General features: G+C 46.1%; 1 protein-coding gene across 2 annotated transcripts in view; it reads right to left on the minus strand.

Moving 5' to 3' along the window:
- Positions 1–275: 275 nt before the first annotated feature.
- Positions 276–26,829, minus strand: part of LOC139414920 (coiled-coil domain-containing protein 85C-B-like) — a 91,012-nt gene continuing 64,458 nt past the window's right edge. The window contains exons 2-6 of one of the 2 annotated variants that reach the window (XM_071162545.1): positions 22,840–22,919; positions 15,285–15,389; positions 6,633–6,728; positions 5,844–5,945; positions 276–1,203 (exon numbers count right to left, since the gene is read on the minus strand). In XM_071162545.1, coding sequence (XP_071018646.1) covers positions 1,114–1,203; positions 5,844–5,945; positions 6,633–6,728; positions 15,285–15,389; positions 22,840–22,919 — 473 coding nt within the window. In that variant the 3' untranslated portion in view covers positions 276–1,113. Of the gene's footprint in view, positions 1,204–5,843; positions 5,946–6,632; positions 6,729–15,284; positions 15,393–22,839; positions 22,920–26,829 lie in introns of both variants that reach the window. The other variant, XM_071162544.1, reaches the window with a different exon arrangement.

A 26,829-nucleotide genomic window follows, 5' to 3' on the forward strand; every position in this document is an offset into this window, starting at 1 on the left:
TTACACTAGTTTTAAAAGTGATCTCTATAATAGTACTGTATTAATAATAGACTTCTCTTATGAGCATAGGGTGCTATGTATCATATCACAATGGGTATCACGTATTAACACTTTGGATGCTAATGCTAATTCTGCTAAGGCAAGCATTAGCTAATGCTAATTATGCTAAAGCTAGCATTAGCTAAGGCTAATTACGCTAAGGCTAGCATTAGCTAATGCTAATTATGCTAATCAACCAGATAAAGGCAAAGCACAACTAACAGAGGAGCTAGCTGTTTTTTTTTTATTGGGAAGTACTATGAAGGAGTGGGGTGACATTGCTCCTGGACACTGCTCCACAGTCAGTTCTGTACATTACCTCTAAAGGCTCAAGATCAGGATTGAAGGTGGATGAAGCTGATCCTAGAATTGTCCATACGAGACACTTGTAACCCAAAATGTAACCATGTCTGACATTATGACAGCGTCACTGTAACATCCTAGAGATCCTATAGCTCTCATCTGAGTTTCTTTCTTTTTTTTTAGCATAAAACAAAACAACATGAGAGTTTGGTCTGTAATAGTCATCAGCACTGTGTAAAGTGTAAGCCTGTCTAACTATAAACCTAAAATCTGTAATACAAGGAAAGTGGCAAATCAGTGAAACTAGCTGCCAGTTATCAACAACACTGGAAGTTCAAACTAAATGTGTGTGTATGGGGAGTTGATTAGTGGTGAGGGAGAGATGGAGAGGTCCATTCTGTGGTTTTCCTGGGTCGTATAATATCCAGTCACATATCCCAGGAGAATGGTGGGTGATGGGACCTATAGTCAGCGGGAGAATGGTGTTATGGGTAGTGTAGGTAGTAGGAATGGGATGGGTCGTATAATATCCAGTCACATATCCCAGGAGAATGGTGGGTGATGGGACCTATAGTCAGCGGGAGAATGGTGTTATGGGTAGTGTAGGTAGTAGGAATGGGATGGGTCGTATAATATCCAGTCACATATCCCAGGAGAATGGTGGGTGATGGGACCTATAGTCAGCGGGAGAATGGTGTTATGGGTAGTAGGAATGGGGAGCATGTAGGAAGGACTCTCTCTCTCTCTTTCTCCCTCTCTGGTTGCTATGGACTACATGGGGCCTTTGAACTGGTTACCAGAGAGATGCTGTCTGATAGACGGCTTAGATCCTGCCACGTCGCCCAGCTTTCTCCACACCACCTGCTCACACACGTACGCACACACACGTACGCACGCACACACATAAAAAGAAAACAAACAAATAAGTTATGTTATGCAACCTTTTTTTATACACAGAAGCTGAAATTCAATCATTTTGATGTTGATGCCCCCAAAACACTATGTGCAGGAAAAGCATCTCTGTCCTCACTTGGTCTTTCACTAACTGAACCCCCGGTGGAATCTCTCTGTCCTCACTTGGTCTTTCACTAACTAAACCCTCGGTGGAATCTCTCTGTCCTCAATTGGTCTTTCACTAACTAAACCCCCGGTGGAATCTCTCTGTCCTCAATTGGTCTTTCACTAACTAAACCCCCGGTGGAATCTCTGTCCTCACTTGGTCTTTCACTAACTAAACCCCCGGTGGAATCTCTCTGTCCTCACTTGGTCTTTCACTAACTAAACCCCCAGTGGAATCTCTGTCCTCACTTGGTCTTTCACTAACTCAACCACCAGTGGAATCTCTCTGTCCTCACTTGGTCTAGATAATAGATAATAGATAGATAATACAGGACACAGGGCCTCATAGATAATACAGGACCCAGGGCCCCATAGACAATACAGGACACAGGGCCCCATAGATAATACAGGACCCAGGCCCCCATAGATAATACAGGACCCAGGCCCCCATAGATAATACAGGACCCAGGCCCCCATAGATAATACAGGACACAGGGCCCCCTAGATAACACAGGTGTTGTGAAGCTCCCCAGATTCCTATCCTGCCACATCAGTCTGGTCCCTAGAAACTTTTGAATAGGCCCTGAGGACGTGGATATATATGCCTTCCTCAGCTTTCACCTCCCTCTCCTCGCCCCCAAAAACCATGGCACAGCACTGGGTGAAACTCATAAGGCTCGGAGCCAGAGCGCGCAGCTCATAATGCTCTAGCAAGCAGGGAGAGGACTTAATAATATTTGATGGAAACAGCCCATTGTTTTGAATTATTTGGTTAAATATTATCCCCAACCCATAGCCCTTACATTAACCCCTCGGAATGAAAACCTAAACTTAACCCTTTGAGTTGTTACCGTTTTAACCCTGTAACCATGTGGAATTAACCATGTAACCATGTGGAATTAACCCTGTTACCAAGTGGAATTAACCCTGTTACCAAGTGGAATTAACCCTGTTACCAAGTGGAATTAACCCTGTAACCACATGGAATTAACCCTGTAATCATGTGGAATTAACCCTGTTACCAAGTGGAATTAACCCTGTTACCAAGTGGAATTAACCCTGTAACCACATGGAATTAACCCTGTAACCACGTGGAATTAACCCTGTTACCAAGTGGAATTAACCCTGTTACCAAGTGGAATTAACCCTGTTACCAAGTGGAATTAACCCTGTCACCACAGAATTAACCCTGTAACTACACAAAATTAACCCTGTAACCACGTGGAATTATCCCTGTAACCACGTGGAATTAACCCTGTAACCACGTGGAATTAACCCTGTAACCATGCGGAATTAACCCTATAACCACACAGAATTAACCCTGTAACCATGCGGAATTAACCCTGTAACCACACAGAATTAACCCTGTAACCATGCGGAATTAACCCTATAACCACACAGAATTAACCCTATAACCACACAGAATTAACCCTGTAACCATGCGGAATTAACCCTGTAACCATGCGGAATTAACCCTGTAACCATGCGGAATTAACCCTGTAACCACACAGAATTAACCCTGTAACCATGCGGAATTAACCCTGTAACCACACAGAATTAACCCTGTAACCATGCGGAATTAACCCTGTAACCACACAGAATTAACCCTGTAACCATGTGGAATTAACCCTGTAACCACACAGAATTAACCCTGTAACCATGCGGAATTAACCCTGTAACCACACAGAATTAACCCTGTAACCATGCGGAATTAACCCTGTAACCGTGCGGAATTAACCCTGTAACCATGTGGAATTAACCCTGTAACCACACAGAATTAACCCTGTAACCATGCGGAATTAACCCTATAACCACACAGAATTAACCCTGTAACCATGCGGAATTAACCCTATAACCACACAGAATTAACCCTGTAACCATGCGGAATTAACCCTATAACCACACAGAATTAACCCTGTAACCATGCGGAATTAACCCTGTAACCGTGCGGAATTAATGCTTAAAAAAAAAAAGTACTTTCATCCATAATACGGCAAATTCCAAAGTGAAACTATGAGATCAGGTTGGCAACATACCTATGTAGGGGCCGGTAGACTAGCTGTCTCTCTGTGTCTCTCTCTGTGTCTCTCTCTCTGTGTGTGTCTCTCTTTCTCTGTGTCTCTCTCTGTCTCTCTCGCTCTCTCTCCCTGTGTCTCTTTCTCTCACTCTCTGTGTCTCTCTCTGTCTCTCTCTCTCACTGTGTCTCTCTGTCTCTCTGTGTCTCTCTGTGTCTCTCTGTGTCTCTTTCTCTCTCTCTCTGTGTCTCTCTCGGTCTCTCTGTGTCTCTCTCTCTGACTGTGTCTCTCTGTCTCTCTGTGTCTCTCTCTGTCTCTCTGTGTCTCTTTCTCTCTCTGTGTCTCTCTCGGTCTCTCTGTGTCTCTCTCTCTGACTGTGTCTCTCTGTCTCTCTGTGTCTCTCTCTGTCTCTCTGTGTCTCTTTCTCTCTCTCTCTGTGTCTCTCTCGGTCTCTCTCTGTCTCTCTCTCTCACTGTGTCTCTCTGTGTCTCTCTGTGTCTCTCTCTGTCTCTCTGTGTCTCTTTCTCTCTCTCTCTGTGTCTCTCTGTGTCTCTCTCTGTCTCTCTGTGTCTCTTTCTCTCTCTGTGTCTCTCTCGGTCTCTCTGTGTCTCTCTCTCTGACTGTGTCTCTCTGTCTCTCTGTGTCTCTCTCTGTCTCTCTGTGTCTCTTTCTCTCTCTCTCTGTGTCTCTCTCGGTCTCTCTCTGTCTCTCTCTCTCACTGTGTCTCTCTGTGTCTCTCTGTGTCTCTCTCTGTCTCTCTGTGTCTCTTTCTCTCTCTCTCTGTGTCTCTCTGTGTCTCTCTCTGTCTCTCTGTGTCTCTTTCTCTCTCTGTGTCTCTCTCTGTCTCTCTGTGTCTCTTTCTCTCTCTGTGTCTCTCTCTGTCTCTAATCAGTAGGCATTTTTTTAATAATGGAGGGAAGAAGCAGAGAAGAGGAGAGGAGGGGTGCTCTGCTCTTTTCCCTGCCTGCTCAGAGAGATGAATTGCTCTGACAGTTGGGCTGCGAGACCCTCTTATAAAATATTCCAACTAGAACACCGCTCCACGATGGGACACAGACACAGAGGAGCAACCAGTGGTGTAGTGGAGGCTGTATGCAGTGGGCATTGCGTATTCTTGATGCTTATGAATGTAGTGTAGTGGAGATACACTCTGTATCAATTATGCAGTACAATAGAGAAATCATCCACAAAGTAGCCTACACAAAGTGAAATATAGTCTAGTTTCAGAGGAATATCAGGCAGCAAGAGCATGCAGCTCTCAGAATAATGACACCGGTAGCCGGTAGGGTAGGTAGGAAAGGCGTTTCAACTTATATCTACCAGTAAATGCTAACTAAGGCAAAACATGGGTATGTAAACCAGGCATTGCAAAAGGTCAAAAATCTTGGTTTTAATCTTTGCAATGTGCAATTCAGTCATCGTGTTGTGTTTCTAAAGACTTTCTAAAATAAAAACCTTCCCCATTAAATGTTGACTGCAAAGTAGGCAGAATGATAGCATGATGAGTGGTGTCAATCGGGAGGAAATTTGTTTTTGAAAACTTTGCCGTCACATACTGTAGGCCTACATTGGACATTACAGAAACACTGCAAGCCAAATTGTCTCTTGCTAGGTGTGCAACTTAATTAAAGAGCAACTACACATGATTCCATATGTGTTATAGTTTTAATGTCTTAACTATTATTCTACAGTGTAGAAAATAGTAAATAAATGTAAGAAAAACCCTTGAATGAGTAGGTGTGTCCAAACTTTTGACTGGTACAGTACTTAAGCAATAAGGCCAGAGGGGGTGTGGTATATGGCCAATTGTCACGAGTCCGACCGAGGGTGGTTTCCCTTCCCGGGCGGGTGGCGCTCGGCGGTCTTCGTCACCGGCCTATTAGCTGACACTGATTGTCTTTCCTCCCCCTCCTTGTATGTTTATTGGTAGCACCTGTTTATGAATGATTAGTTTGTCTTTATTAGACAGCCGGCCCGCCTGGTTGTTGTGCGGGATTATTTCAGTGTAACCTTCGGCTCTGTTGTAGAGGTACGTGTTAGTGCCTGGTCGTGCATTTTCCGTTGTACATTTTCATTCCCTGTGTTTGGGGCCGTTACTATTGTGAGCACCCTGTGGTGCGTTGGTGCTATTAAAGACGCACAGCATTGCACTTTCTGTCTCCTGCGTTTGACTCCACACCCACGACACCCGGAGCATTACACCAATATACCACGGCTAAGGGCTGTTCTTATGTACGACGCAACGCGGAGTGCCTGGACACAGCCCTTAGCCGTGGTATATTGGCAATATACCACAAGTCCCTGAGGCCAAGTCCCCCACAAGTCCCTGCTATTATAAACTGGTTACCAACGTAATTAGAGCAGTAAAAACACATGTTTTGTCATACCCGTGGTATAATCAGCATTCGGGGTTATACAACTACTTACGTTACACATCTCTCTAACGATGGCTTTTTCCTTCTCACTCAGATCCTCCTCGTAGTCCTCTGGGACCTGCTTCTTATCCAGGTTCTCGTGCACCTCCAACACCTGGTACAATCAGGCATTTATGATCATCAAACCAAGTTAGTGAATACATGTGATTCGCTGTTTAAAGCATCTGTTATGTACATATTGTTGTTTAATTCCTTTCGCTTATTTTCTGAATAACTGTAAATATGTAAATATTGTGTCGTTCCATGGAAGCTGTTGCCGTAGTGATTACCAAAAGATACCTGTGTTGTCACTGTGGGGTTCCAGCCTGCTCAGACATTGGTGTTTTATCTGCGACATTGAGATTGTAGAGCAGGGATACTCATTTTTTGAGAAGGCCCGGTTACACAAATGTCCTAGGTGACAAAAGTCCGGATGGATATTGTAATTTATCGGCGTAGAAACAAACCCCCACCTCACAACCCATGTGACCCCAAACTGTTCAGACTGTTCACAGCCGTCTTGTTGGAAAGAAATAAATGCAGTTTTAAAGCTAATAACCTGCAATTCTACACGTTTTTCATGTTTTATGTGTGTTCATATGACACTATGAGTCGAATCCCGACCGAATTCCATTATTTAAAAAAAACAAATTTTGGGACCCAACGTCCGTATTGACCTCGTTCTGGGTCCGGATCTGGCCTGGGGTCTGCCTGTTGCATATGGCTGTTGTAGAATTATCATGAGGAGAGCTGATGTTGTTGTAGTTGATGTGCTGTGAGAGATAATGTGAAGTTGTCGTACCTTCATGGCGTGGACCACAGCCTCTGGTTTCTGAACACAGGACAGGTAGCCTGTTACCGGGGTTGACTCGCTGGTGGGGAGACGACCAACCGTGCCCTGAGAGGGGAGAAAGACTAGTTAGTCTGGTGGGGAGACGACCAACCGTGCCCTGAGAGGAGAAAGACTAGTTAGTCTGGTGGGGAGACCACCAACCGTGCCCTGAGAGGGGAGAAAGACTAGTTAGTCTGGTGGGGAGAACACCAACCGTGCCCTGAGAGGGGAAAGACTAGTTAGTCTGGTGGGGAGACCACCAACTGTGCCCTGAGAGGAGAAAGACTAGTTAGTCTGGTGGGGAGACCACCAACCGTGCCCTGAGAGGGGAAAGACTAGTTAGTCTGGTGGGGAGACCACCAACTGTGCCCTGAGAGGAGAAAGACTAGTTAGTCTGGTGGGGAGACCACCAACCGTGCCCTGAGAGGAGAAAGACTAGTTAGTCTGGTGGGGAGACCACCAACCGTGCCCTGAGAGGGGAGAAAGACTAGTTAGTCTGGTGGGGAGACCACCAACCGTGCCCTGAGAGGAGAAAGACTAGTTAGTCTGGTGGGGAGACCACCAACCGTGCCCTGAGAGGAGAAAGACTAGTTAGTCTGGTGGGGAGAACACCAACCGTGCCCTGAGAGGAGAAAGACTAGCTAGTCTGGTGGGGAGACCACCAACCGTGCCCTGAGAGGGGAGAAAGACTAGTTAGTCTGGTGGGGAGAACACCAACCGTGCCCTGAGAGGAGAAAGACTAGTTAGTCTGGTGGGGAGACCACCAACTGTGCCCTGAGAGAGGAGAAAGACTAGTTAGTCTGGTGTGGAGAACACCAACTGTGCCCTGAGAGGGGAGAAAGACTAGTTAGTCTGGTGGGGAGACCACCAACCGTGCCCTGAGAGGAGAAAGACTAGTTAGTCTGGTGGGGAGACCACCAACCGTGCCCTGAGAGGAGAAAGACTAGTTAGTCTGGTGGGGAGACCACCAACAGTGCCCTGAGAGGGGAGAAAGACTAGTTAGTCTGGTGGGGAGAACATCAACCGTGCCCTGAGAGGAGAAAGACTAGTTAGTCTGGTGGGGAGAACACCAACTGTGCCCTGAGAGGGGAGAAAGACTGAGTTATTCTAGTTAGTCTCACGAGGCCAGATTATATAATCTTGCTCTAATCCAAACTACTTGTAATTGCCTGCAATTACTTCCTTATAATAAGGTGTCCTAACCACAAAAGTAAAACATAGCTAACATTTCCTTTTTATGTGTTAGCAGAACCCACAGTGTGAGATGTGTTGGCAGAACCCACAGTGTGAGATGTGTTAGCATAACCCACAGTGTGAGATGTGTTGTCAGAACCCACAGTGTGAGATGTGTTGGCAGAACCCACAGTGTGAGATGTGTTAGCAGAACCCACAGTGTGAGATGTGTTAGCAGAACCCACAGTGTGAGATGTGTTAGCAGAACCCACAGTGTGAGATGTGTTAGCAGAACCCACAGTGTGAGATGTGTTAGCAGAACCCACAGTGTGAGATGTGTTAGCAGAACCCACAGTGTGAGATGTGTTAGCAGAACCCACAGTGTGAGATGTGTTAACAGAACCCACAGTGTGAGATGTGTTAGCAGAACCCACAGTGTGAGATGTGTTAGCAGAACCCACAGTGTGAGATATGTTAGCAGAACCCACAGTGTGAGATGTGTTAACAGAACCCACAGTGTGAGATGTGTTAGCAGAACCCACAGTGTGAATGTGTTAGCAGAACCCACAGTGTGAGATGTGTTAACAGAACCCACAGTGTGAGATGTGTTAGCAGAACCCACAGTGTGAGATGTGTTAGCAGAACCCACAGTGTGAGATGTGTTAGCAGAACCCACAGTGTGAGATGTGTTAGCAGAACCCACAGTGTGAGATGTGTTAGCAGAACCCACAGTGTGAGATATGTTAGCAGAACCCACAGTGTGAGATGTGTTAACAGAACCCACAGTGTGAGATGTGTTAGCAGAACCCACAGTGTGAGATGTGTTAGCAGAACCCACAGTGTGAGATGTGTTAGCAGAACCCACAGTGTGAGATGTGTTAACAGAACCCACAGTGTGAGATGTGTTAGCAGAACCCACAGTGTGAGATGTGTTAGCAGAACCCACAGTGTGAGATGTGTTAGCAGAACCCACAGTGTGAGATGTGTTAGCAGAACCCACAGTGTGAGATGTGTTAGCAGAACCCACAGTGTGAGATGTGTTAACAGAACCCACAGTGTGAGATGTGTTAGCAGAACCCACAGTGTGAGATGTGTTGGCAGAACCCACAGTGTGAGATGTGTTAGCAGAACCCACAGTGTGAGATGTGTTATCAGAACCCACAGTGTGAGATGTGTTAGCAGAACCCACAGTGTGAGATGTGTTAGCAGAACCCACAGTGTGAGATGTGTTAGCAGAACCCACAGTGTGAGATGTGTTAGCAGAACCCACAGTGTGAGATGTGTTAGCAGAACCCTCAGTGTGAGATGTGTTAGCAGAACCCACAGTGTGAGATGTGTTAGCAGAACCCACAGTGTGAGATGTGTTAGCAGAACCCACAGTGTGAGATGTGTTAGCAGAACCCACAGTGTGAGATGTGTTAGCAGAACCCACAGTGTGAGATGTGTTAGCAGAACCCACAGTGTGAATGTGTTAGCAGAACCCACCGTATGAGATGTGTTAGCAGAACCCACAGTGTGAGATGTGTTAGCAGAACCCACAGTGTGAGATGTGTTAGCAGAATCCACAGTGTGAGATGTGTTAGCAGAACCCACAGTGTGAGATGTGTTAGCAGAACCCACAGTGTGAGATGTGTTAGCAGAACCCACAGTGTGAGATGTGTTAACAGAACCCACAGTGTGAGATGTGTTAGCAGAACCCACAGTGTGAGATGTGTTAGCAGAACCCACAGTGTGAGATGTGTTAGCAGAACCCACAGTGTGAGATGTGTTAACAGAACCCACAGTGTGAGATGTGTTAGCAGAACCCACAGTGTGAGATGTGTTAGCAGAACCCACAGTGTGAGATGTGTTAACAGAACCCACAGTGTGAGATGTGTTAGCAGAACCCACAGTGTGAGATGTGTTAGCAGAACCCACAGTGTGAGATGTGTTAGCAGAACCCACAGTGTGAGATGTGTTAGCAGAACCCACAGTGTGAGATGTGTTAGCAGAACCCACAGTGTGAGATGTGTTAGCAGAACCCACAGTGTGAGATGTGTTAGCAGAACCCACAGTGTGAGATGTGTTAGCAGAACCCACAGTGTGAGATGTGTTAGCAGTGTGAGATGTGTTAGCCCCACAGTGTGAGATGTGTTAGCAGAACCCACAGTGTGAGATGTGTTAGCAGAACCCACAGTGTGAGATGTGTTAGCAGAACCCTCAGTGTGAGATGTGTTAGCAGAACCCACAGTGTGAGATGTGTTAACAGAACCCACAGTGTGAGATGTGTTAGCAGAACCCACAGTGTGAGATGTGTTGGCAGAACCCACAGTGTGAGATGTGTTAGCAGAACCCACAGTGTGAGATGTGTTAGGCAGAACCCACAGTGTGAGATGTGTTAGCAGAACCCACAGTGTGAGATGTGTTAGCAGAACCCACAGTGTGAGATGTGTTAGCAGAACCCACAGTGTGAGATGTGTTAGCAGAACCCACAGTGTGAGATGTGTTAACAGAACCCACAGTGTGAGATGTGTTAGCAGAACCCACAGTGTGAGATGTGTTAGCAGAACCCACAGTGTGAGATGTGTTAGCAGAACCCACAGTGTGAGATGTGTTAGCAGAACCCACAGTGTGAGATGTGTTAGCAGAACCCACAGTGTGAGATGTGTTAGCAGAACCCACAGTGTGAGATGTGTTAGCAGAACCCACAGTGTGAGATGTGTTAACAGAACCCACAGTGTGAGATGTGTTAGCAGAACCCACAGTGTGAGATGTGTTGGCAGAACCCACAGTGTGAGATGTGTTAGCAGAACCCACAGTGTGAGATGTGTTAGCAGAACCCACAGTGTGAGATGTGTTAGCAGAACCCACAGTGTGAGATGTGTTAGCAGAACCCACAGTGTGAGATGTGTTAGCAGAACCCACAGTGTGAGATGTGTTAGCAGAACCCACAGTGTGAGATGTGTTAGCAGAACCCACAGTGTGAGATGTGTTAGCAGAACCCTCAGTGTGAGATGTGTTAGCAGAACCCACAGTGTGAGATGTGTTACAGTGTGAGATGTGTTAGCAGAACCCACAGTGTGAGATGTGTTAGCAGAACCCACAGTGTGAGATGTGTTAGCAGAACCCACAGTGTGAGATGTGTTAGCAGAACCCACAGTGTGAGATGTGTTAGCAGAACCCACAGTGTGAGATGTGTTAGCAGAACCCACAGTGTGAGATGTGTTAGCAGAACCCACAGTGTGAGATGTGTTAGCAGAACCCACAGTGTGAGATGTGTTAGCAGAACCCACAGTGTGAGATGTGTTAGCAGAACCCACAGTGTGAGATGTGTTAGCAGAACCCTCAGTGTGAGATGTGTTAGCAGAACCCACAGTGTGAGATGTGTTAGCAGAACCCACAGTGTGAGATGTGTTAGCAGAACCCACAGTGTGAGATGTGTTAGCAGAACCCACAGTGTGAGATGTGTTAGCAGAACCCACAGTGTGAGATGTGTTAGCAGAACCCACAGTGTGAGATGTGTTAGCAGAACCCACAGTGTGAGATGTGTTAGCAGAACCCACAGTGTGAGATGTGTTAGCAGAACCCACAGTGTGAGATGTGTTAGCAGAACCCACAGTGTGAGATGTGTTAGCAGAACCCTCAGTGTGAGATGTGTTAGCAGAACCCACAGTGTGAGATGTGTTAACAGAACCCACAGTGTGAGATGTGTTAGCAGAACCCACAGTGTGAGATGTGTTGGCAGAACCCACAGTGTGAGATGTGTTATCAGAACCCACAGTGTGAGATGTGTTATCAGAACCCACAGTGTGAGATGTGTTAGCAGAACCCACAGTGTGAGATGTGTTAGCAGAACCCACAGTGTGAGATGTGTTAGCAGAACCCACAGTGTGAGATGTGTTAGCAGAACCCACGGTGTGAGATGTGTTAGCAGAACCCACGGTGTGAGATGTGTTAGCAGAACCCTCAGTGTGAGATGTGTTAGCAGAACCCACAGTGTGAGATGTGTTAGCAGAACCCACAGTGTGAGATGTGTTAGCAGAACCCACAGTGTGAGATGTGTTAGCAGAACCCACAGTGTGAGATGTGTTAGCAGAACCCACAGTGTGAGATGTGTTAGCAGAACCCACAGTGTGAATGTGTTAGCAGAACCCACAGTGTGAGATGTTTTAACAGAACCCACAGTGTGAGATGTGTTAGCAGAACCCTCAGTGTGAGATGTTTTAGCAGAACCCACAGTGTGAGATGAGTTAGCAGAACCCACAGTGTGAGATGTGTTAGCAGAACCCACAGTGTGAGATGTGTTAGCAGAACCCACAGTGTGAGATGTGTTAGCAGAACCCACAGTGTGAGATGTGTTAGCAGAACCCACAGGGTGAGATGTGTTAACAGAACCCACAGTGTGAGATGTGTTAGCAGAACCCACAGTGTGAGATGTGTTAGCAGAACCCACAGTGTGAGATGTGTTAGCAGAACCCACAGTGTGAGATGTGTTAACAGAACCCACAGTGTGAGATGTGTTAGCAGAACCCACAGTGTGAGATGTGTTAGCAGAACCCACAGTGTGAGATGTGTTAACAGAACCCACAGTGTGAGATGTGTTAGCAGAACCCACAGTGTGAGATGTGTTAGCAGAACCCACAGTGTGAGATGTGTTAGCAGAACCCACAGTGTGAGATGTGTTAGCAGAACCCACAGTGTGAGATGTGTTAGCAGAACCCACAGTGTGAGATGTGTTGGCAGAACCCACAGTGTGAGATGTGTTAGCAGAACCCACAGTGTGAGATGTGTTGGCAGAACCCACAGTGTGAGATGTGTTAGCAGAACCCACAGTGTGAGATGTGTTGGCAGAACCCAGTGTGAGATGTGTTGGCAGAACCCACAGTGTGAGATGTGTTAGCAGAACCCACAGTGTGAGATGTGTTAGCAGAACCCACAGTGTGAGATGTGTTAGCAGAACCCACAGTGTGAGATGTGTTAGCAGAACCCACAGTGTGAGATGTGTTAGCAGAACCCTCAGTGTGAGATGTGTTAGCAGAACCCACAGTGTGAGATGTGTTAGCAGAACCCACAGTGTGAGATGTGTTAGCAGAACCCAAAGTGTGAGATGTGTTAGCAGAACCCACAGTGTGAGATGTGTTAGCAGAACCCACAGTGTGAGATGTGTTAGCAGAACCCACAGTGTGAGATGTGTTGGCAGAACCCACAGTGTGAGATGTGTTGGCAGAACCCACAGTGTGAGATGTGTTAGCAGAACCCACAGTGTGAGATGTGTTAGCAGAACCCACAGTGTGAGATGTGTTGGCAGAACTGCTCGTGGGTTTTATTCCTTGCTGCGTAAGTAAAGGTTTTGGACAGTGCAGATAAAAATCATAGCCAACGGGGGTTTACTGTTCATATGGATGTTGAGTTCTGTGCTCAGTTCCCTGCATAATCAGCCTTCCAGTATGGGGAGGGACACATACAGTCAGAAACCATGGTCTCTAGTGTTAAGAGTCTTAGCGGAGAATAGGAGCGGACTATCCAGTGTCTCTGTGAATCAAATGAACGGAGCTTTGTCTCACTCATTTGTTGTGCTTACACACGCACGCACGCACGCACACACACACAGAGATACACGCACACACACAAAGAGAGATACACAGTCACACACACACAACATGACCTAAAAGTGGAAGTGGGGCAGTTTGAACAAAGGGAGAGAAGAGCAGAGCAGAGCAGAGGAGAGGAGAGGAGAGGAGAGGAGAGGAGAGGAGAGGAGAGGAGAGGAGAGGAGAGGAGAGGAGAGGAGAGGAGAGGAGAGGAGAGGAGAGGAGAGGAGAGGAGAGGAGAGGAGAGGAGAGGAGAGGAGAGGAGAGCTAAATATAAAACCATGATGATGATGGGAGAAGAAGCCATCCTATTAACTAACTAACAGTCTGCACCGAGAGAACGGTTGTTGGTTGGAACAGAAAGAACAGGACAGAAACTTCAGAATCACATGACGCTCCGCTGCCTGTCCTGTCCACAGCCCCTTCTCTCTCTCACTTTCCGTCTCTGTCTTTCTTTCTTTCTTTCTCTCTTGCTCATTTATCTCTCCGTCCCTCTCTTTCTGCCTCCTACCTCTCCACCCCCCTCACAAACTTCTCTCTTTCTCTCTCTCTCTCTCCATCTCTCTCTCTTACGCTTGGGTGAACTCAGGCCACATTCGAAGCCAGCCAATCAATCACAGAACAGACCTTAATGAGATGGTCTCCATGGAGACGTCACGACAACAGGAACAAAACAAGATGCAGGAAATGAAAACACTTTCTAATCCGTTAAATATACACCGGTGGAAGAAGTTCACTGAGGATATTGTATTCGTTCAGCTCTAACCAGGCAGGCCCTGTCAATAGGAGGTAGAAGATAACATCTTGTTCTCTGGTAATCTCTTCTTCATGGAAATATGATTGTTCATTAACACACTGTTCCACGGAGAGAGAGTCAGAGATGAGAGATGAGAGCATGAGGCGGTTAGTAGACACCTGCTCCCCCCCTCTTTTGGCCGTCCTCCCTGCTCCTGTCCCGCCTGGGAGAGACTCATGGGTCAAAGGTCATGGGCATTTTGTGAGACTGAAGGACAGACCCAGTGTACTGGGTGTCTTAGGCCTGTCAGTATGCTACTGTAGGCCCTGGTTAAAGGCAGTACTGGGGCTATATATGAAGGCCTGTGTACTGGGTCGTACACTAGATCCTGATTAAATGCAGTATTGATTCTGTGGAGTGAGGTCATCAGGGTGTTGTCAAAGAGAGGTCTGGTTTCTCTCATTTACCAGCCGGTCGGTGTCCTCTGGTAGCGGAGAGAGGTTAGAGGTCAGGGATCAGAGTGGCTAATTAATTTTCTACTACAGGATTCAGTTGAAACAGGTTCTGGGGAGACGGAAGCCTAAAGGCCTGGTGAGTCAGTGGTTTAAACAGGGTGGTTGAGATGTGTTAGAGAGAGAATGGGAGAAAGAAAGGCAGAGGATGGTGATAAGAAAAGAGGGTATAGATGTGTATTTAGTAAATAAAGAGAGGTGTGTGTGTGTGTGTGTGGGGGGGGGGGGGGGGGTTCTTCTATCCTTGTAGGGACCTACAATCCCACCCAAATCCTTACAAGGATAGTAAAACAAGGAAAATTATCCCTCATGGGGACATTTCCCACATCCCCATGAGGACTAAGGCTATTTTAAGCTCAGGGGTTAGGTTTAGGTTTAGGATTAGAATTAGGAGTTTGGGTTAGGGTTTCAGGTTAAGGTTATGGTAAGGGCTAGGGGTTAGGGAATATAGGATTTTGAATGGAAATTAATTGTAGGTCCCCACAAGGATAGAAGAACATAACGTGTGTGTGTGTGTGTGTGTGTGTGTGTGTGTGTGTGTGTGTGTGTGTGTGTGTGTGTGTGTGTGTGTGTGTGTGTGTGTGTGTGTGTGTGTGTGTGTGTGTGTGTGTGTGTGTGTCTGTGTACTCACGTTGTGCAGTGCGTCCTGGCGTTGTGGCAGGGATGACAGCTGAGACTCAGAATGGTACAGGGTCATCCCCTTCCTCAGGACACGCAGGTCCCCTGGGTTACACTGCTGCTGGGGTCAGAGAGGAGAGAGAGAGAGACGTCATCATACACTGATCAATCCAACATAGGTCTACACACGGCTGGGCCACATGTTCTCTAGACATCTGAAGGAGGGAACCCATGTTCCTTAAGACATTTCCCCATGTCACACAATGTGAGCCGTACGCTGCCAGTGTGTGCAAACACGTGATGCTAGGAGAACCAGAGCTGTAAATAAACCCAGTGAGCTATGCGTGTGTGTCACGTCTGGCGCTCCTGGGTGTCAGGGGACTGAATGCAGAACATAGCTTTCTCCCACAATGCACTCCAGAGATAAAATGAGCATTCCATCACTGCACCTCTGGCTCATGTCCCTTCACACCCCCCCCCATCCCATCACTCCTCCAGCTCCCGAGTAGCACAGAGATCTAAAGCACTGCGTCTCGGTGCTAGAGGCGTCACTATAGACACCCTGGTTCGATCTTGGGCTGTATCACAACAGGGCGTGATCGGGAGTCCCATAGGGCGTCGCACAATTGGCCCAGTGTCGTCCGGGTTAGGGTTAGGGGTAGGGTTTGGCTGGGGTAGGCCATCATTGTAAAATATGAATTTGTTCTTAACTGACTTGCCTGGTTAAATAAATACATTTTTAAAAAGTCCATCATTTTATCTTCTTCTACCTCCTTTACTCCTCCAGGATTCCCCCCTTCATTCCTGTACCATTTTAGGTCCCCATGAGGACAGAAGAACATAACGTGTTTCCCTCGCTCCTCACCTTTTACCATCACAACAGTATTTCTCCCTTGCCTCCCGATGAAAAATGTGATCCTCCGTCTCTGCTTCCAGCCTCCGCCAAGAATCCCACATCCTTGGCATTATGCTTTATCTAATGAAACATACTTCCCAACTTCCACTTCAGCGTCTTATACTGCTGAGCGAGACAAACAGAACAATACACTATTGGTCTGTAAGACAGGCTGGCATCTCCTCATGTCAACCAGCCTCTGTTCCCCATCCATCACAATGTCCTGAGAGGTGACAGGAAGGAACCCTGGTCCGGCGTCACACATCACTTCCTAATGAGGGGCCATGGTGAAACAGGCGGCCACAACACTAGGAAAGGATGAGATCCCTCCTCTTCTCCTGTCCACTCTTAACAGGGGTACGCGCAATGCCATCGGGGGTACGCCAAATAAAAATTCACATTTAAATGTTTTTTAAATACAATTTAGTAAAAAAATAAAAAATATCATCATATTTTCAAACGGGCTATACATTTGGGTGAGGTTTTTTTCTCACCCGGGTAGCCTTGTTTCACTGCCAAAAATACAATGAAACCATATCGTGTTCAGCAAAGTAACAACACAATGTCAAATACAGGTAGCCTAGTCAAATAATTAACATCCAATCACATTAACCGTTACTCATCCAATCACATTAACCGTTACTCATCCAATCACATTAACTGTTACTCATCCAATCACATTAACCGTTACTCATCCAATCACATTAACCGTTACTCATCCAATCACATTCACCGTTACTCATCCAATCACATTAACCGTTACTCATCCAATCACATTAACCGTTACTCATCCAATCACATTAACCGTTACTCATCCAATCACATTAACCGTTACTCATCCAATCACATTAACCGTTACTCATCCAATCACATTAACCGTTACTCATCCTATCACATTCACCGTTACTCATCCAATCACATTAATCGTTACTCATCCAATCACATTAACCGTTACTCATCCAATCACATTAACCGTTACTCATCCAATCACATTAACCGTTACTCATCCAATCACATGAACTGTTACTCATCCAATCACATTAACCGTTACTCATCCAATCACATTAACCGTTACTCATCCAATCACATTAGCCGTTACTCTCTCACGGGAAACCAACACTCTTGCGCAGACATTTAGAAAGGAAACATGACAATTTGAAAAACACGACACAGGAGTTTTTTGAGTTAGAATAAAGACGACTTTCAAGTAGTAAGACATGTATAAAAGCAACAAATACCATTAACAAGAAGGGGCTAGAAGTGTCTTATATGGTGAGTTACCGAGTGGCTGGGACAGGCAAGTCCCATACTATTGTGGAGGACTTAATTCTTCCTGCTGCCGTGGATATGGCAGGGACAATGCTGGGGGAAAAGGCCAAAAAAACTATACAGACAATGCCTTCATCAAACAACACTGCTTCACGACGCAGCAGTGAATTACTGCTTCGTATACAAGCCGGCAGGTTGCATAGTGGTTAGAGTGTTGGACTAGTAACTGAAAGGTTGCAAGATCAAATCCCTGAGCTGACAAGGTAAAAATCTGCCGTTCTTCCCCTGAAAAAGGGAGTTAACCCACTGTTCCTAGGCCATCGTTGAAAATAAGAATGTGTTTGTAACCGACTTGCCTAGTTAAATAAAGGTCAAATAAAAAAGCCAGTGAATTGTATGCGTTACAGCTGGATGAGTCAGCAGGCCTGGCATATGTCTGTTATGTTTAGGACAATTTGAGAGAATATTTTTAAAGTACTGGACAGCTTTGTGACATCAAATTGACTTTGGTGGTCAAGATTTGTTGGTATCTGTACTGATGGCGCAAAAGCCATGACAGAGAGACACGGTGGAATGGTAACGCCAAAGGCATGCCTGACAGCTTGAAAGACGTTTTGGACACTACAGTGAAAATGGCTAACTTTGTTAGAGCAAGTTCCCTGAACTCTCGTGTATTTTCTGCATTATGCAATGATATGGACAGTGACCATGTAACGCTTTTACAACATACAGAAGTGCACTGGTTATCAACATACAGAAGTGCGCTGGTTATCAACGGGCAAAGTATTGACACGTTTCTTTTAATTGAGAGACGAGCTTAAAGTTTTCTTTACTGACCATCCTTTTCACTTGTCTGACCGCTTGCATGATGACGAGTTTCTCACACAACTGGCCTGTCTGGGTGATGTTTTTCTCGCCTGAATGATCTGAATTAGAGGTCGACCGATTATGAATTTCAAAGCCAAAACTGATACCGATTATTGGAGGACCAAGAAAAAGCCGATACTGATGAATCTGACATGTTTTTTTACATTTATTTGTAATAATGACAATTACAACAATATTGAATTAACACTTATTTTAACTTAATATAATACATCAATAAATTCAATTTAGCCTCAAATAAATAATGAAACATGTACAATGTGGTTTAAATAATGCAAAAACAAAGTGTTGGAGAAGAAAGTAAAAGTGCAATATGTGCCATGTAAGAAAGCTAAGGTTTAAGTTCCTTGCTCAGAACATGAGAACATATGAAAGCTGGTGGTTCCTTTTAACATGATTCTTCAATATTCCCAGGTAAGAAGTTTTAGGTTGTAGTTATTATAGGAATTATAGGACTATTTATCTCTATACCACTTGTATTTCATTAACTTTTCACTATTAGATGTTCTTATAGGCACTTTAGTATTGAAAGTGTAACAGTATAGCTTTCGTCCCTCTCCTCGCTCCTCCCTAGGCTCGAACCAGGAACACAACGACAACAGCCACCCTCGAAACAGCGTTACCCATGCAGAGCAAGGGGAACAACCACTCCAAGTCTCAGAGCGAGTGACGCTTGAAACACTATTAGCGCGCACCCTAACTAGCTAGCCATTTCACATTGGTTACACCAGCCTAATCTCGGGAGTTGATAGGCTTGAAGTCATAAACAGCTCAATGCTTGACGCACAACGAAGAGCTGCTGGCAAAACGCACGATAGTGCTGTTTGAATGAATGCTTACGAGCCTGCTGGTGCCTACCAGTATGATATAGCGAAGCACCTGAGTGACCTGGGTACGCAACTACACAGGTACTTTCCCGAAACGGATGACACAAACAACTGGATTCGTTATCCCCTTCATGCCCTGCCTCCAGTCCACTTACCGATATCTGAACAAGAGAGCCTCATCGAAATTGCAACAAGCGGTTCTGTGAAAATGTAATTTAATCAGAAGCCACTGCCAGATTTCTGGATTGGGCAGTGCTCAAAGTATCCTACCTTGACAAATCGAGCTGTTAAGACACTGATGCTCTTTGCAACCAGGTACCTACGTGAGAGCGGATTCTCGGCCCTCACTAGCATGTGGAGGCAAAAAACAACATTTGAGAGTGCACTGACCCTGGTGCTAGAGGGGGTACAGCTGGAGGTTGTCACGCCCTGGTCTTAGTATTTTGTGTTTTCTTATTATTTTGGTCAGGCCAGGGTGTGACATGGGTATTTATGTGATGTGTTTTGTCTAGGTTTTTTTTGTAGGTCATGGGATTGTGGTTAGTGAAGTAGTCTAGGTAAGTCTATGGTTGCCTAGAGTGGTTCTCAATCAGAGGCAGGTGTTTATCGTTGTCTCTGATTGGGAACCATATTTAGGCAGCCATATTCTTTGGGTATTTCGTGGGTGATTGTTCCTGTCTCTGTGTTTGTTGCACCAGATAGGGCTGTTTTGGTTTTTCACGGTTGTTTTTTTTTTGTAAACGGTTCGTATTTTCATCTTTCATTAAAGATGTTTATGAATAACCACGCTGCATTTTGGTCCTCCTCTCTTTCGACGGTAGAAAACCGTAACAGAGGTTGAATGTTTGAAGGGGTACGGAACTATAACAAGTTTGGGAACCACTGGTCACGAACAATGGAAAAATTCCTCGACATCAACAACAGGTCAACGAGGACATTCATACAACTTTCAGGACGTGTTCATTTTCTTGGTTACATACACTAGTTGTCAGCCATGCATTAATGATGTCTGGTTCTTATACCTGCGCTCGCTGTGTCGCCCCCCACAGAGAGATCAATTATTCACCAACCAGACATCCCTGGGATAAACGTTTGGCTGTGCTGTTCATGCTTCATAGCACACTGTAGCATAGCACTCACCTCTCAGGCCTCGGTACAACACAACACACTGTAGCATAGCACTCACCTCTCAGGCCTCGGTACAACACAACACACTGTAGCATAGCACTCACCTCCCAGGCCTCGTTACAACACACTGTAGCATAGCACTCACCTCCCAGACCTCGGTACAACACAACACACTGTAGCATAGCACTCACCTCCCAGGCCTCAGTACAACACAACACACGGTAGCATAGCACTCACCTCCCAGGCCTCGGTACAACACACTGTAGCATAGCACTCACCTCCCAGGCCTCGGTACAACACACTGTAGCATAGCACTCACCTCCCAGGCCTCGGTACAACACACTGTAGCATAGCACTCACCTCCCAGGCCTCGGTACAACACACTGTAGCATAGCACTCACCTCCCAGGCCTCAGTACAACACAACACACTGTAGCATAGCACTCACCTCCCAGGCCTCGGTACAACACAACACACTGTAGCATAGCACTCACCTCCCAGGCCTCGGTACAACACAACACACTGTAGCATAGCACTCACCTCCCAGGCCTCGGTACAACACAACACACTGTAGCACCTTAGAGTTGGAGAGGTACCGTATTTCTCTGTATCTGTGATAAACTATATATGCTACAGGGCTGAATGTGGGGAACATGATATGTTATGAGAGGATGGCTGACAGGTTGTTTTGTGTGACTCTAAGGTAAGTGTAAAACAAAGTACACTGTGACTGAATTAGCTTTAGCTTTAACACGGAACACTTGGCAACATCTTTTGAGCATCCAACCACATAGCAACCATGTCTCGCTACGTAGGAGGATATCAGACAGGTGCTTTATCTGTGACGATCACAAAGCGGGGATATACGTTATTATCTTACCAAAAGGTTTCTAAAGTAAAGTTAATATTAGAGGTCCTTATTTAAAAGGTATTGCAGGCCAATCTTTAGGCCTACTTATTAATTGCCCTGATGATAAAAGTTTGGTGTCATTAGTTTCAACCCACACACTTTGTTCCAGTCTGTGATAGCAGAACAGTCCTGTAGCTTAGCATCTGCTTTATCTGACCACTTTTTTTATTGATCGAGTCACTGCTTTAATTTTTGCTTATAAGCAGGAATCAGGAGGATAGAGTTATGGTCAGATTTTCCAAATGGAGGGCGAGGGAGAGCTTTGTACGTGTCTCTGTGTGTGGAGTAGGTGGTCTATTTTTTTCCCCCCTCTGGTTGCACATTTAACCTGCTGATAGAAATGAGGTAAAACTGATTTAAGTTTCCCTGCATTAAAGTCCCCGGCCACTAGGAGCGCTGCCTCTGGATGAGCGTTTTCCTGTTTGCGTATGGCGGTATACAGGTCATTGAGTGCAGTTTTAGTGCCAGCCTCGGTCTGTGGTGGTATGTAGAAAGCTACAAAAAATACAGATGAAAACTCTCTAGGTAGATAGTGTGGTCTACAGCTTATTATGAGATACTCTATCTCAGGCGAGCAAAACCCTGAGACTTCCTTAGATATTGTGCACCAGCTATTGTTTACAAATATGCATAGGCCCCCGCCTCGTGTCTTTACCAGAGGCTGCTGTTCTATCCTGCCGATAGCGTGTATTACCCGTTCCTAATGTCGTCGTTCAGGCACGACTCAGTGAAACATAAGATGTCACAGTTTTTAATGTCCCATTGGACTGGCCACCCCTCACAGCCTGGTTCCTCTCTAGGTTTCTTCCTAGGTTCTGGCCTTTCTAGGGAGTTTTTCCTAGCCACCGTGCTTCCACACCTGCATTGCTTGCTTGTTTGGGGTTTTAGGCTGGGTTCCTGTACAGCACTGAGATATCAGCTGATGTAAGAAGGGCTTTATAAATAAATTTGATTTGATTGGTAGGATATACGTGCTTTCAGGTCTTCCCATTTATTTTCCAGCAATTGAACGTTAGCTATCAGAACGGAAGGCAAGGGCAGATTAGCCACTCGTCGGCTGATCCTCACAAGGTATCCTGATCTCTTTCCACGAAACCTACGCTTCCTTGTTTCCTTGATACCTGAGTTGGTTTATGGTACGGTTCTTTAAGGTGCTTGCCCTGAAGTGAACTGAGCCTCACATAATAGCATACATACAGCACAATGCTATGGCAAAGGATAAAAAAAATACAAAACATATTTAATGTTATAACATATGGCTGATGATTATGCTGAGATAGGTTTTAGGATTGATTATGTGTGGGTTTAAAAGTGCATATAAGCCTACGTATACGGCAAGACAACACGTTTAATGTTTTGTTCACTAGCCTCGTAAAGCTGACATGTTGATGTAATGCAACATTTAGACTGGTCCCCCCCAATCCCCCAAAACCAGGTGAACTCCTGGTGAACCGGAAGAGCCTCCCCTCTCCCGCCCATCCACCCACCTCCCCTCTCCCACCCACCTCCCCTTTCCCACCCGCCCACCCACCTCCCCTCTCCCACCCACCCACCCACCTCCCCTCTATTGTGGGCGACATCACACCAGGGCTCTGTACTGTGTGTGTGTGATTGTGTGTGAGTGTGTGTGTGTGTGTGTGTGCATGTGGCCTCACCTGCGTCAAAAGCTTGTTGTTGTCGTCTTCCAATATCCTCATTTTGGTCTCCAGCTGTCTGATGTAGTTAGTGGAGGAGTCTAAACGAGGGAGAGGAGCAGAAGAAGAAGAGAGAGAGGAGGAAGAGACAAAAGGAGGAAGAAGGGAAGGAGATTAGCTCCAGTTGCCTGGTAGTTTTTTCTTATAGTCCCGACAGGCTAAAATAAAGTATTTTTCAAAACAAACGACAGTTGAATAATTGAATTCTGTCACTCATCCGGTGTTACATCTACGATGATACAGAACACTTGTCTAAATGACTTTGCTACTTTACTTGAACCAGCTTAGGTTCATTTTAGGGACAGCAACAGTGAGCAGAATCTAGGTGTGTGTGTGTGTGTGTGTGCGCATATGTGTTTGCTGGTCTTCACTGTGGGTGTTCCAATATGTTTCCCACAATCCCACAATGCCTCACACACATTTACAGAAAACAGATGAAAGTGGACATGTCTGAAGCTAAAATGCTCTGACAACGTCTCAGAATCAGTCAGTCGCCAGGTGCTCAAGATCCAATTATATTATGTTATTATACATGCAGAGAGGAAGAGAACACCCCTCTCTCTCTCTCTCTCTCTCTCTCTCTCTCTTTCTCACACACACACACCCGATTGAGTAACCACTATGCACGTCAGAAGGCTCCATTAGGCTACATGCTGGGATCAGTCATCTAATCTCACTCATTAGGCTAGCTGCTGACACAAACAAGTCCAATCAGCTCCCATCACACAGCCTGCTGTTCCAACCCCCACCACCAGGTGCTGTTATTCTGCAGAATAATCATTAGCGAGAAGCAGGCCCGACAACAGCACTGGGCCATAACAATGATATTGATCTCTCTGTACCTACCTATCCCTTGAAGGAGAGATTGGTTTAAGGTCACGCTAGCACCTTGGTGTTGGTAGACGTTTCCTGTAGATCAGTAATGGATGAGTGCGTACAGCTTCTTAACTTTTCATTAGTAGTAGTCTAACTACTGTAATAACAAGGCAGGGTTAGCTAACATAACTACTGTAATAACAAGGCAGGGTTAGCTAACAGAACTACTGTAATAACAAGGCAGGGTTAGCTAACAGAACTACTGTAATAACAAGGCAGGGTTAGCTAACAGAACTACTGCAATAACAAGGCAGGGTTAGCTAACAGAACTACTGTAATAACAAGGCAGGGTTAGCTAACATAACTACTGTAATAACAAGGCAGGGTTAGCTAACAGAACTACTGTAATAACAAGACAGGGTTAGCTAACATAACTACTGTAATAACAAGGCAGGGTTAACTAACATAACTACTGTAATAACAAGGCAGGGTTAGCTAACAGAACTACTGTAATAACAAGGCAGGGTTAGCTAACATAACTACTGTAATAACAAGGCAGGGTTAGCTAACAGAACTACTGTAATAACAAGGCAGGGTTAGCTAATGGTTTAGCTCCTTGACTTTTCTGGCATGGTACAGATTTGTTGGTGTCGGTTGGTGTGGTGGATAAAGAGGCAGAGAGTTAGCAGAGCTTCTGTCTTGTAATGTCCAGCTGGTTTAATCCTCTTTATGTCCCTCGTGACCTGGCCTCTAATCTGGCTTAATCTGTTCTGCTCTGTTCTGTTCTGTTCTGTTCTGCTCTGTTCTGTTCTGTTCTGTTCTGCTCTGTTCTGTTCTGTTCTGCTCTATTCTGTTCTGCTCTGTTCTGCTCTGTTCTGTTCTGTTCTGCTCTATTCTGGTCTGCTCTGTTCTGCTCTGTTCTGCTCTATTCTGTTCTGTTCTGCTCTGCTCTGCTCTGTTATGTTCTGTTCCGTTCTGCTCTGTTCTGTAACACTGCAAATGGCTTTGGATAAAAGTGTCTGCTAAATTACCATATTATGAGCTAACCAAGGCCAGAGAGGTCTGTATTTGCAGACAGTAGGAAGTAACAGACCAGAGAAATGGTACTGAGGCTTACTAAACCCAGGAAGAACCCAGGACAAAGAAGCAGCTAACTGAAGTCACTGCTAAGAGAAAAAGCAAATCCCAAAGGTAGAGGATTCTGAGGACATCTCTGTCTGTCCGTCCGTCCGTCCGTCCCTCCCTCCCTCCCTCCCTCCCTCCCTCCCTCCCTCCCTCCCTCCCTCCCTCCCTCCCTCCCTCCCTCCCTCCCCCTCTCTCTCTCTCTCTCTCTCTCTCTAGGCTTTTGATGTGGAGGGGCTAAAGCCAACTGGGATCACATAGCATACCATAGTCATAGAGATTACTTTAGCATCAGAACATAGCATCTCATAGGCAGAGAGAACACTTCTAACATCAGAACATAGCATCTCATAGGCAGAGAGAACACTTCTAACATCAGAACATACCCTAGAGTGTAGAACACATATAAACACACTGTATAGGCCTAGTCTGACAGTGGTGACACACACAGACACACAGTTCTGTAGTGGGGCCTGAGGGGTCCATAGAAACAGTTCTGTAGTGGTGCCTGGGGGGGTCCATAGAGACAGTTATGTAGTGGGGCCTGGGGGGTCCATAAAGGCAGTTCTGTAGTGGGGCCTGGGGGGTCCATAGAAACAGTTCTGTAGTGGGGCCTGGGGGGTCGATAGAGACAGTTCTGTAGTGGGGCCCGGGGGGTCCATAGAGACAGTTCTGTAGTGGGGCTCGGGGGGTCGATAGAGACAGTTCTGTAGTGGGGCCTGGGGGGTCCATAGAGACAGTTCTGTAGTGGGGCCTGGGGGGTCCATAGAAACAGTTCTGTAGTGGGGCCTGGGGGCTCCATAGAGACAGTCTAAACATCCCCCTCTCTTTAACACTCCTAGAACAACACTCTCTCCTCTCCTCTCCTCTCCTCTCCCTCTCCCTCTCCCTCTCCCTCTCCTCCACCCATCCATCTCTTAATCTCTGCTCTATGCAGGCCTGGGGAAAACATGCATCACAGAGGGATGGCATAGCAAAAGCCCAAATAAACAATGACCCAAATACGCCTGCCTGGCCCTTCAACTCTATAACTTATACCTTTATTCAAAACTAGCATTTAGGAGGTCTCAGGTTATTACTAATGCATAAAGCTATGTAAGTCTTGCTGTGTAAGTCTTGCTGTGTAAGTCTTGCTGTTTAAGTCTTAAAAGCCATGTTTACCTCTTATGTGCGTTCGTGCAGTGAAGTGAACTAAGGTCTCGCTGTGTGTGTGTGTGTGTGTGTGTGTGTATATATGTGTGTGTGTGTATGCATATGTGTGTGTGCAAGCAGTGTGACACAGACAGAGGCGTCCATGAGTCTGTCTTTCTCTCGTGTGTCGCTTCCCATTGCATCACAATACCATGACCCACTTCTGTGGCTGCTCCCTCACTCCATCACTCTCTCCCTCTCTCCAACCATCACTTCTTCTATCCTTCCTTTTATCTATCCTTTCTCCCTGCCTCCTTTCCTGCCTCCCTTGTCCAACTCCCTTTCCTCTTTCTACCCTCTCGTCCTCCATCTTTCCCCCTCATCTCTCCCTCTATTAATCCTTCCATCTATCTTTCCCTAATCCATGCCTCTTTCCCAACTCCTAGCACAGAGCTGGGGCTAGAGGCTGACCAGTGGGGATTGAGGGGGTTCTGGACAGGTTCTTCAGGAGTAGAGGGGACTGGGGCTAGAGGCTGACCAGTGGGGATTGAGGGGGTTCTGGACAGGTTCTCCAGGAGTAGAGTGGGCTGGGGCTAGAGGCTGACCAGTGGAGATTTAGGGGGTTCTGGACAGGTTCTCCAGGAGTAGAGTGGGCTGGGGCTAGAGGCTTACCAGTGGGGATTGAGGGGGTTCTGGACAGGTTCTTCAGGAGTAGAGGGGGTTGGGGTTAGAGGCTGACCTTTGGGGATTGAGGGGGTTCTGGACAGGTTCTTCAGGAGTAGAGGGGCCTGGGGCTAGTACTGGAGGTGTCAATCAATAAGGCAAATGAAACAGATCAGAATTCACATTTGATGCCAGAAAATGTGCACATGGCGTACGAGC

This window comes from Oncorhynchus clarkii, chromosome 8 (genome assembly GCF_045791955.1).
Source record: "Oncorhynchus clarkii lewisi isolate Uvic-CL-2024 chromosome 8, UVic_Ocla_1.0, whole genome shotgun sequence".
Lineage (NCBI taxonomy): Eukaryota > Metazoa > Chordata > Actinopteri > Salmoniformes > Salmonidae > Oncorhynchus > Oncorhynchus clarkii.